At 36.3% G+C, this 12,220-nt stretch overlaps 2 protein-coding genes and 1 long non-coding RNA gene across 9 annotated transcripts in view; 2 read left to right on the top strand and 1 right to left on the bottom strand.

Annotated features, from left to right (window-relative positions):
- Positions 1–7,942, top strand: part of Cul5 (cullin 5) — a 97,505-nt gene extending 89,563 nt beyond the window's left edge. For 3 of the 4 annotated variants that reach the window (XM_074066784.1, XM_074066786.1, XM_074066783.1), the window contains one exon: positions 4,547–7,942. In XM_074066784.1, the coding sequence (XP_073922885.1) occupies positions 4,547–4,741 (195 nt within the window). In that variant the 3' untranslated portion in view covers positions 4,742–7,942. Of the gene's footprint in view, positions 1–1,265; positions 4,521–4,546 lie in introns of those variants that run through there. The other variant, XM_074066785.1, reaches the window with a different exon arrangement.
- LOC109690945 (serine-protein kinase ATM) overlaps positions 1–12,220 on the top strand; it is a 340,952-nt gene that overhangs the window by 134,983 nt on the left and 193,749 nt on the right. The gene's annotated exons all lie outside the window — the stretch shown is intronic.
- LOC109691034 (uncharacterized) overlaps positions 1–12,220 on the bottom strand; it is an 83,063-nt gene that overhangs the window by 57,370 nt on the left and 13,473 nt on the right. For 3 of the 4 annotated variants that reach the window (XR_012445624.1, XR_012445626.1, XR_002212844.2), the window contains exons 2-3: positions 5,792–5,830; positions 5,026–5,144 (exon numbers count right to left, since the gene is read on the bottom strand). This is a non-coding gene — a long non-coding RNA (uncharacterized lncRNA). Of the gene's footprint in view, positions 1–5,025; positions 11,336–12,220 lie in introns of all 4 variants that reach the window. The other variant, XR_012445625.1, reaches the window with a different exon arrangement.

Genomic DNA, 12,220 nt, shown 5'->3' with positions numbered 1-12,220 from the left:
ACATGTGTATGAAGTACTTTGATCATTTTAAATTATACTTAATTTGGAGGGTTCTAATTCCATTGTTATGTGTAATTAGGAAACTTATTTAGAACCAGCAAAAATCCCCTAATATCCTTTCCTTTTAAAAGTATTTTGCAGCTTGGATTATGGTATCTCCTGAATATGATAAAAAAAACCCTATTTTAAACTAATATACAATTGGGGTTTTATTTTGTGTGTATGTATTTTTTGTGGGGATTTTTGATTTTTGGTTTTGTTTGTTTTTTGGTAGTACTGCTGAACTCATGGCCTCACACTTGCTAGGTAGGTGCTCTACCACTTGAGCCATGCCCCCAGTTCTTTTTTACCTTAGTTATGTGAGTTATTTTTGCTCAGGGCTGCCCTGACCACAGTCCTGCTGTCTGTGGCCCTCTGCATAGCTGGGAATACAGGTGTGTACCACTGTGCTGGGGCCTTCGTCACTTTTTGCCCACTGGCCTCTAACTGCAGTCCCCTCACTCTCTACCTGCTGAGTAGCCAGGATTACAGGTGAGCCACTGCACTTGGAGACATGCTAGTAGTTTTAGCTTTAGAAACAGTCCTTTAAAAACCAAGTTCTACTCTTGCTTTTTATTTATTTATTGATTGATTGATACTGGAGTTTGCACCCAGAGCTTCATGCTTGCTAGGCAGGTGCTGTACCTCTTGAGCCACAGCCCCAGTCTGGCATTTATTTAATATTTTTTAAAACTTTTGGCCAGAACAATAAAATTTGTAAAAAATGGGAAAGATTAAAATTTTTCATGACTTAGAAACCATATTAATGATAAAGTAGCAAGAAAAAACTGAATATATAAAAACCAGTTGCTTTTCTATGTAGGAATAGATATTTCAAAGGAGAATAAAATTAGGAACCATAAAGTTATAGGTATTTTTATTTTTTATTATCACATATTAAGTGTACAAAATAATGTTTTATTGTCATAGTTTTTTTTTTTTAAACAAAAGTGGTGTTTAGGACCTGTATGAATAAAGTGGCCCTTTATTGAGTGATTTAAATAGAAAAGGAAGATCAAGCTTTCTTTTGCTGTTAAAATGTTTTGAGTTATTTGCATATATGAGAAATGTACCTTTTAAAAAGTATAACTTTGAAAGAGTTGTGATGAATGTTTATACCCACTTAAACTACAGACCATTTCTAATGATTCCAGTAATCTCCCTAGGTCTCCTAGCCAGTCCATCTTCCCCCTTTACCCCAGTTACTGATTTTTATTTTTTTTAAGATGGCATCTCGCTATGTAGGTCAGGCTGGCCTAGAACTTGTGATCATCCTACTTCTACCTTCTGAGTGCTGAGATTACAGGTGTGTACCACTATGCCTGGCTATCTCAGTTGATTCTTTTTTGGGTTCTGGGTTTTTGTATAAATGGAATCAGACAGTTTGTATCTTTTGTCTGGTTTCTTTTGTTCAATATGAAAAAATGTTTCCTCTCATGATAAGGCTGAATAACTTCAAGAGTTGATTTTTTTCCATATTAATGCCAAGTATACCAAGTTTCATATAAAAGTTCAACTAGGTATGTTTTTGGAATTTTATAAATTCTCAATATCATAATATATAAATGAAAGTGATCGAGAAAAGGAATAAGGAAAAATAAAAAAATAAAGGAATGTGGTGGTGAAATTTGTTCTGCAGAACAGTAACATGTATTGCTGGGAGTGATGATGCACCCTTGTAATCCCAGCACTAAGAAGGCTGAGGTAGGAGGAGCAGAAGTTTGAGGCCAACCTGGGCTATATAGGAGGCTCCTGTCAAAAAATAAAAAAATTTAAAATGTATTAAAATATCTATAAAAATAAAACAGTGTACCAAGTAGAAAATAATTGGAAAAACAATCAGAATTTAATACATATATATGAACTTATGCAGTAAAGGACATAATTTCTACATCTAATGGAAACAGAGTGGATTATTCAATAAAAGGTATTGGGAAATTTTAATGTTTGGGAGAGAAATCAGGGAATACTCCCTGATTATAGCTATCCAAGGACAAATTCCAGATGGGTGAAAGAGTTGACATGAGTAATGGGAAGACAAGTATAGTCATACTACAAGACACACAGAAAAAATGAAGTTCTTTTGTCTTAAATCAATCCATAATTATGTCCAATTCAGTAATTTTAGGTGAATCTTTAGGAAATGTTCATAATTTCTTTCTGATCCTAGTCCACCCATCCCCATTGTGTGCTGTTTTCATAGATGGTATCTGGTATATTGAGGGTGAGAGGAATTGGCATCTTAGTGACTCTGAAGGGATTGTCACAAAACTCTGCACAGCTTTAATGGGTTCTTGATCTTGGTGGTAATGGAGTGGTTTAACTGTCATCCTTTGAAATTTCACTTTCTGATGTCTGTAACTGATAAACTTTTTCTTTTTTTTTTTTTTTTCCAATACTGAGGGGTTTGAAGTCAATCTTGCACTTGTTAGGCAGGCGTGAACCACACCACCAGACCATGATTTATTCTTTTTTCAGTTGGTGCAGGACACATGGCCTCCTTCCTGCTCTGACTGCCTTTCCTCTCTTACTGAGCCCTCGAGCTCTTGAGCTCTTGGAAACTCTGCCATATCCCCATGTGGCCCAGGATCATGCTGTTCCACCAGTACTTTAGCTGAAGGCATTCAGGAGTATAAGTGATCTTTGGCACAGAATACAGGCCAGGGCAGCACCAGTGTGCTCTGCTGTCCTCTTAGCTTCTTTAGCCCAGTCACCATCTCTACCTTTACCCAAACTAGAAGAGAAATTGGAACGTTTACACTTGTACCTTCCTTTCCTCCTTGGTACCTGTAATTTTCAGTCTTCTTTTTATCTATACCTTTGACATAAACCCTTGTGTGTAAGCTGTGATCAGAAGCCTGGCATCTGAATATATTGAGACAAAGAGGAATTCACTGGACCTTCTTGAATCAGTATAAAGATCACCATATCTATACAGGGGAGTTGAAGGAATTTTTCTGTTTCTGAATAGTGCGTGACACCCAAGCCTATTGATTTGCAGAAAAATTCTATATTAAATGTTAAAAGAAAGTACAGTGGTTCCTCAGGTATCTACAATGAATTAGTTTCAGAACTGTCCCCGCCCCCCATAGGTACCAGAATCTGCAAATGCTCAGGTCTCTTATATAAATTAGTATTTGAATATAACCCATACATACTCTCCCCTTTACTTTAAATCATCTCTAGATTACTTATAATACCCAATACAGTGTAAATGCTGTATAAGTAGTTGTCATACTATATTGCTTAGGGAATAATGTCAGAAAAAGAAGTTTGTATAAATGCAACCACCATAGGCCTAACTGCATTTTTCCATACAATCTGAGGGTGTGGAATGCATTGATACAGACAGTCAATTGTATTTCTTATTTTTCACATGTTCTTTAAAACAAATTAGCTAAGGAGAGGGCTCATACTGGAAAAGGTAAAAGAGAAAACAATATTTAGTAATTTTCAGATAACCTCTATTACACCTTAATAGTAATTAAGGAAATCACTAAGAAGAATATTGATGAAATTGCTTTGAGAAAAATGTTTTATCCCTTTAAAACGTTTAAGAGCATGTACTTCAGGGTCTCTCTACTCCCATTTTCTGCATGGGGGTAGGAAATCTTTCTCTTGTTTTCCCATTTTTCCTCCTCTTACCCTGCTACACTAAATTTCTTTTCTAATACTTTGCTATTACTTTTACTACAAACAAAGCATGTAATTGAATCAGTACAAACTAAAGCTAATATTTATAGCAAACATATAATTTCTCTGGTAAATATGCAAAGAGTAGTACTTACTGATTTTTTTTTTTGGTGGCAGTACCAGAACTTGAACTCAGGGCCTCACACTTGCTAGGCAGGTGCTCTTCCACGTGAGCCACTCTTTCAGCTCTTTTTTGTATTGGGTGTTTTCCCAAGATAAGTTCTTGTGAACTATTTTGGCAGTACTTACTGATTTTTTTTTTTTTTTGAGATACACTTATGAGTATTTGGGGTTTGAACTCAGGACTGCACACTTGCTAAGCAGGTGTTCTCACTTCAGCTACTACCTAACTGGTTTTTAAAACAGATACCCATCTGCCTATACTATTATACAAAATAATAACTACTTCAAAGTAGTACAAAGAAAAATTTGAGTTAAGTAGCTTGTTGTATCTTAGTTGATGTTTAACGTAATACCAGGTTATATACATATTTTATCTTCAGGTAAGATACATTTTTAAATTTGCACATTGTGTAAAAAAGAAATTAAAAGAAATATACCAAATATCAGATACGATTTTTCTTTTAGCAGGGAGATTTGTTTTCCCTTATTTTCAAAAACTGTGTGATCAGCAGATTTTGTTTTACTTTTACTTGATACGGAAATACTGGTTTCAAGATTAATCTCTAGAGATTGGTGTTCATTTTAGTAGATGTTGGATAGAAGATGATATATACATAAAACTTCGCTTTTCATTTTGCTTTACTTAAGCTAGTTTAATATATTAATACTCTTTCTTTCTTTTTTCTTTTAGGAAGCCATCATACAAATAATGAAAATGAGAAAGAAAATTAGTAATGCTCAGCTGCAGACTGAATTAGTAGAAATTTTGAAAAACATGTTCTTGCCTCAAAAGAAAATGATAAAAGAGCAAATAGAATGGCTAATAGAGCACAAATACATCAGAAGAGATGAATCTGATATCAACACTTTCATATATATGGCATAATTTCGAATATCATGGACAATATTAAGAACCCAGATTTTGGAGTGCTTGGGCAGAAAGTTGTCCCAGTTGGAGCTGGAGAAAGATTTATTTGGACTTTGATTACATAAATATTAAAATCTCTGCCTTACCTTACAAAACAACTATATTTTGCCAATCACATTAGTTAGCATGGTGGTATTTCCTTCATGTTGCACACTCTTTAACAGCATGCTGTTTTGTGGAGAAACTTGCATTCATGAAGAGCCCGTTATGAACTTTTAAAAGTGAATTTGATTTTTACTCACGAGGAGAAATATAGTTGGGAAGCGTGAGCGCAGGGTTCTTGTTGCTTTTTTCTTTTTTTTTTTTCTTCTCTTAAAAAAAAATGTACTTGCACAAGGAAGGATATTCAGATATTCATGCACTGAAAAAAAAAATGCTGTTATCTTTTGTTTTAAAAAATACAATTAAAACTCTTGGCTTCTTTTGATGAAAAGAGTGAACTGGTTACCACCACACTGGGAGAGGGCAATTGTAAGTGAGAACCTAAGTGTTTCATAGGATCAAGGTGTTTGTTCAAACACTGCTTTCATTTAATAACTGGATTTTAATGTAGATCCAAAAATGGTGTTTAGGTCCCCCTCAAAATGTTGGTTTTCTTTTAAGCAGGAGACTGCTGTTTTAGTTGTTTATTGTTAAGTGATAGGAGTTTTTTAAAAAACTTATATGTCTGAGAGCTTGTTTTGAAAAAGTGAAGCTTATATTAATTGTTGCTTCAATTGTTAAAAAATAGGAGATAGGTCATGATTGCAGAGTCAGAATAGCAAAACAAATATATTAAGTGTGTTTATTAACACTCTTAATATTTATATACCTAATATTTATTATGCCATATCTAAATTTGTCAAAAACAGTGCAGAAATCTCCTGCTCTGATATAATGTATTGTGGAGCTGATCTCTTGATCAGTTGCAGAGAATTGTTTTGGTATTTTAAAGTTTCATGATTAGGGATTTATAGCCTCAGGTTTCTGAAAAGAAAGATGTTCTCTTATAAAAAAAGTAGTACTTACCAGTCACCTAGGGAGGAAGAGAAAAACCAGGCATAAGATCTGAAAAGCATAAGCAGAGTTGTTACAATCTAAATATGAGCAGTAAACTTGCCAAATATGTACATATATATTTATATATTTTAAAAATAAACATTTTTAAAACGTTCAGAAGGCAACACTTACCTTGTTCCTTTTAGTCAATCCAAAGCAGCAACTTACTAGTTGCTAGCAACTGAATTCCCAGAGCAGTGGAAATGTTAGGACTATAAGAGAAACATTTATTCCCATTGGAAAGAATGGCTCGACGTGGATTTTTACTCATTGTGGTGCACGTTTCAGTTTTTCTTGCAGTTTATTTGATATCTTTTTAATGTTAAGTAATATTTAAAAGTATGGTTTTGAAGACCATAGAAAATAGAGAGTTGAGATGCATTCAGTATTATATCACAGCAGCGTGCTTTTAAGAGCATTTCCTGAATATGTCCCCATTCCTAACAAGTTTTGTTGGCTCCCTGCTGGAAAAAAGGAAAGTAAACCTAAGACATTAAGGTTTTGTTGGTTACAGTCAAATATCTGTTCTGAAACTCATAGGAAATTGTAATTTTGTTTATAATTTAAAATCTTGCACTTCAGCTCTAAAGTAGCAAGTCTATACCAAGCATATGGTGAAGAATTCCTAGTGCTCATTGTTTTCTCTAATTAGATGACTGCTAACTGTGGATACATTTGAAATTTAGGAGAAATAATTTTGTAATGATGGTGGCCCTTACGTTTAAGCTTGGTATTGGCATATTTGTCCCAATGCCAGAATCCAAAGAAGGAGACAGTGGGAGAAAAATTACAGGGCATTTTCTAATGTTTAAGATTTGTGTTTTAAACCATAATTGTTCCAGAACTTCTTTGGAATTTCTAATCTTTTTTGGTCATTTAAGAATGAGAGCCATGATGTTTTGATTTACTAAGGCAAATTTAATGCAAAGTGGGTAACACTAAATCCATATCAAAGTTTTCTATTAAATTTTTATAAATTTTTTAATAGTGAATTAATTATGTCCTAATTGTACTTTAGGGAATGAACAACAGCAAATACTGTAGAAGTACAGTTTTCATCTTTTTTTTTTTTTTTGGTATGTATACAAAAGTTTAACTACTTCTGAATGTGAAAATCATTTAGTTGACAAGATGCCTATACCATTGTTGAATTTTCTTTATGTGTTGATAATAGATTTGCTAATTTTAAAAAAAGAATCTGAAAAAAAAAAATCTTACCTGGAATTTGTTAAAGGTACAGAATCACAATATTCTTTATTTGGTCTCCTTTCTCCAGTATATACTTAACATTAGTTGCTAGCTAAGCAGGGGTGAAACCTGACATGGTTAAGGGAAGGAAAATCCAGCCCTCCCCACCCCACCACCAAAAATAACCCTTTTTTTTAATGAGTAGTATGGCAGGAGGACACCTCAGGTTAATTTAAGTTTTGAATACTCATCTTGTAATTTAAAGATGGAGCCAACTGTGCTAGGAATGGTGGTGCACACCTATAATCCCAGCATTTAGGAGACTGAGGCAGGAGGATTGCAAGTTCAGTGCTAGCCTGGGCTACATAGCAAGCCTCTGTCTCAAAAAGAAAAAGATGAGCCATCTGAAAATGTTAACCTCTGTTGCCACTTAATTGCCAGAGTTAAGTAGACGGGAAACCAAATTTGTAAAACAGTAATGCAGAATAATTTTTATGCTAGCAATTAAATAGGTATTAAAACATTGTCTAGTAATTTAATGAGGATCTTGAAATAAACTCTGAAGTCTTCCAATTTTTACATTTATTGGAGGGGTCCCTGAGTTTTTCAGCTTGTTTAATTTTCTTGCTTATTTTTTGCATAAATTTCCAAAAATGAAATTTTAGCTTATTTTCACTTTATATTAAATTTAATACGAAATATGACCTTAGTAGTTAAAAAAGCATTTTCCATTATTTGCAGTAGGATATCATTAGCCCTACTCAAAGGGCAAATTTTAAAGTTGAATTTGGGTGAAAGATTTGCTAGTTTTACAGAAAGATTTGCTATCATAAACTGAAGCTGGTTTTTCTATTTTCATGTAAATGACTGGGATGCTGTCTTACAAATTCTTCCAAGGTCATGTCTATGAAATAAACATTTCGTGAGAGCTTTCCTGCATCTACACTATGTCGTCTGGAGAACTGAACACATTGGAGTTGCTAACGGTGTTCTGTCCTCATGGTCACGAGGGTTTGAATGTGTGCCACTACACATGAGATGATAATGCTGGACGACTGTCACTGGGAGCAGTTTCTGTATGCAGTAGGCTGAAATATTTTGATGAACTGCTTAATTTTTGAATTTTATTTTTTAAGTTGTATAATTTATTTTCTTGCAAAATAAAAATGTAATATAAAATATTCAGAAAATATTGATGTTCTAGTATAAAATAGTTTCTAATAGCTTAAGTTTTTGGCTGGGCATGGTGGCAATCTGTACTTCCAGCTACATGGGAGGCTGAGGCTGGAGAATCAGTCACTTGAGCCCAGGAGTTCAAGGTCAGTCTAGGAAATGTAGTGAGCCCCCATCTCAAAAACTTAAAAAAAGAAAGAAATTATCTTATGATAGTATATTGGTGTTATGCTTGGAGGAAGTCAAGACGTTTGAACCTAAATGAGATGAATGCTTTAATCAGGCCGTGTTATAGTAAAATTCAAATATTTCATCAGATAAAAGCAAAAGTTATAAATTATTTTACATTTGGACATATTGTGAAATTCTTATTTCAAAGCTAGAGATTATTTAGTATCAAGGTCTGAAGATTGACAGGTATGCTTTGTAAGCACAGTAGTTACTGATCAAGTGAACACTGATTAAATAAACAATTTAATAATCAGGAAACTGTGTCTAGGACTAGCTGAGTGGCTCAGGTGGTAGTGTGCCTACCTCTCAAGCATGGGACTTTGAGATCAAACCCCAATATTGTCAAAAGGAAAGAAGATAGTCTCTATGAAACCTGAGCTGCATTCAGGGACCTAATTGTACTGAGGAAATTTAAATGCCTCTTTAAATTGAGCAAGCCTATTTTATTTTCTACTGTAGGCATCATGAAATAAATACTTTATAGACAGCCAGATGGACAAGCACACAACTTCATAATGACCCTTAAACTGAGCCTTGTACTTTCATTGGGATTTGGAGGATTTGGGGAGAGGAGTTGACTTAGAAATGAAGCCATTGAATAGAGTAGTCTCAGTTTGAGACTCACCTGAATCCAAAGAGATTTTAGGCCTTTTTCTTGCACAAGCCCTTTCCAAAGCCCTGGGAAAGACTAAAGGAGTTTTGTCAAGGTTAAGTATCCCTAAATCCAAAATCTGGAACTTCTTTTTAACAGGAGCTCTCTTTGTATCCCCGCTAGCCTTGACCTTAGAATCCTTCTGCCTCCCAAGTGCTGGGATTACAGGCATATACCACCCACTTTTTTAGTGCCATTGTAACAGTACAAGTGGAAAGTTCCATACCTGATCTCAAATGATCAGTCATAGAATCCAAGAACACCAAAAATACTGTATAAGCTGGGACCATAGCTTAGTATATAGCACTTTATAAGGTATATATGAAATTTTATATTTAGACTTGGGTCCAAGATACCCCACTATTATATGCATGAATATTCAAGAATCCAAAATACCTCTGGTTCCAAGCATTTTGGATAAGGGATACTCAACCTGTATTTGTGATGTATTTTTTTTTAAAGACTCCCCAAAATACCAAGTTGGATTCAGCCCCGCTAAAGGAACCTGGCACATGATAGGATTGAATGGGTGCTGAGTAAATGAGAGCATGTGTGCCTGAGAACAGTCCTATATTCTAACTTCTAAATGGGAAGATTTTATTACCAATGTCCCCTTCTACGCTATAGAAAAATAGGAACTTTTTGTCATTGAACTCCTGTTTTGACTAATGGAGTCTGGAGTAGGGGCTTTAGATGAATCATCAGTAGTAAGGTCCTGAGTAAGTGAAGCAACGTAGCAGCTTGTTCTGTGGATTGCTCATGTACACTGTGGGAATGAATGCCCAGTGTCACATGGATCAAAACATCTGTTCTCCCTGTTCATGGATTTGCCCGGCTGTTAATCACTTTTGATATTTTCATTTAATTATGAAGGAAGTGCAGTATTTCCTTCAGCGTGTTGTGATTCCTGAAACAGACTGATACTTAACTTGGGTTTTTCTCCAGCAGTAAGTGGTGGTTGATGGCTAGCCAATAGGAACCAGGAAGGCAAAGCTCTGCTAGATTTGAAAATGAACGCTCCTTGTGAAGAGATCACAATTGTGCCAGTAGGGATGGGGCTTGGGGGTACCTTTACATGGTTCTTTTTCAATAGCTGGTAAGTGTAGAATTTAATTTCCCCCCCACTCCACCTTACTTCCTTCATTCTCAGTAGATGATCTTGCTTTGAAAAAATAAGGCTTGGAGATGTGGCTCAAGCAGTGTAGAGTCTGCCTAGCAAGCATGAAACCCTGAGTCCAAACCCCAGCACCACGATAAAATAAAAAATAAGGCCTCAGGCTTAAATTTTATAACTTGCTTTCCCTTGTCTCTAAACTTTACCCCTAATAGGTACTTCATCTACCTACCTGGTTCAGAGGAAGTGATACTTCCCTTCTTAATCAAGGCTAAATATTTACCTTTTTTTTTTTGAATCCTGTCCTGTCCTGCTTCATGTGATTTGCTCCCTAAGTATGTACGTCCCTCACGTGATCCACACATGCTCCTTTTAGTTATTTCCTTCCTAGTCTATAACAGTGGTTCGCAGTTTGGGTGCACAGAACAGTAGCTTTGTTGTCAGTTGGGAGCTAATTGGGAGTATAAGTTCTTGAGCTCCACCCCAGACCTGACTCAGAAGAAATGTGAATTGCAACAAGCCATCCATGTGATGCTGATATACAATGAAGCTTGAAAAACCACTACCCTACAAACACTCATGCATCCATCAGCCTTTAAAAATATCCTCTGCCCCTACCTGGATCATGCTGTGACCTTATTTTCCTCTTCTCTGATAAACTTGCGAGAATCGTCCGCAGTCACACCGTCTACATTTCTTCAAGTTGGTACTCACTGGCCGATGTCTACTACTCTCGCCATCATCATCATTGACCTCTCTAGGACTTAACTGGGAATGCAGTTTTTCATCTTCCTCTTACTCGATTTCCTTGTAGCATTTGCACTTTCAGCGCTCTCAGTTAAGTTTGTTTCATACCTTGGCTTTGAGCCACTATTCTCTCCTGTCACTGCTTTCTCAGATTTCTCAGTACTGTCCCCTGGCTCTTTTGCTTGTGCACCCAGGATTTCACCATGGGATTCTCCACCCTGGCCAAGCATCGTGGACTCCCTGGGTGATTCGTTATTTCCATGGCTTCTGCACTGTCTGCGTGTTGCTGCTCCGTGCTCTTCCACCCAGGTTTTCTCTCTGCAGGCCAACGTGTACTTCCATCTACTTCAGCGTGTCCCCATCTGTCTCTAGATCCCGCCTTTGTTTACTGCTACTGCTTTTGTGGTCACTGAAGGAGAAGAACATTTGTACTCTGCTTAAGGATATACCTTGACTAACTGCTGGGTTGCTCTTTCCTGCAGTTTTGAATGTATCTAAATGTAGACTAGTAAGTAGTGTTGTAAGACTGTTTGTTTTAAATCTTTGCCATTTTTGACCAACCACATTTTTCTCTTAATTGAGCTTATACCTCAGTGCCCTAAGTTAAGTCATCAGAAGATGTGGCTGAGAGATCATTCCAAGTCAAAAGCATAAAGTTAGGGTATGATTGTCATCATCTTTAAATTCATCACACTTTTTTTTTTTTGAGGTGGGTGTTGCAGCAGCGCTGAGGCTGGGCTTGAATTTCACTTTGCTTTGCATTAACAAACACCTCCTCTACATCAGCCCTGAGTAACTGAACTCTGCCCGCAGCTCTGCCCTAGGAAGCATTCTGACTTCACCAGCCTCACTCTTGCTAGGCATGTTCTCTGCCACTTGAGCCACATCCCCAGTTGTCACTCTTTTCTTTTTCTACCACTTTATGTCCAGGCTGGTAGTGTTCCTGCTGGCGTAACATTCTCAGAATAGCTTGCTCATCGTCTCTGTGTCCGGAATCTACACCATTAGACGTGAGAGCTCTGCACAGAGCCTTCGGGAGTAACTCTCACCTCTAGTCCTAGCTCTGCTGATGGCTGATTGGATTCATGATTGTACACCCAATCCTCCTGGCAGTTGATTGACCAAACACATTTAAGTTTCTCTTCATAGCCTACCTTCTCATGTTTTGCAGTATAGTCTGAGAATATTTCAAATCAAATCTTTGTTAGTTTTTTGCTTAACAATTCCTAGCTTGATTTATATCTATTTTCTCCTGCATTTTAATACAAACAGGAAGGAGAAAACAGGTTTTGCC

Source organism: Castor canadensis, chromosome 2, assembly GCF_047511655.1.
Source record: "Castor canadensis chromosome 2, mCasCan1.hap1v2, whole genome shotgun sequence".
Classification (NCBI taxonomy): domain Eukaryota; kingdom Metazoa; phylum Chordata; class Mammalia; order Rodentia; family Castoridae; genus Castor; species Castor canadensis.
The sequence above is the reverse complement of the archived record's forward strand: the minus strand, read 5'-3'. Positions and strand labels throughout refer to the sequence as shown.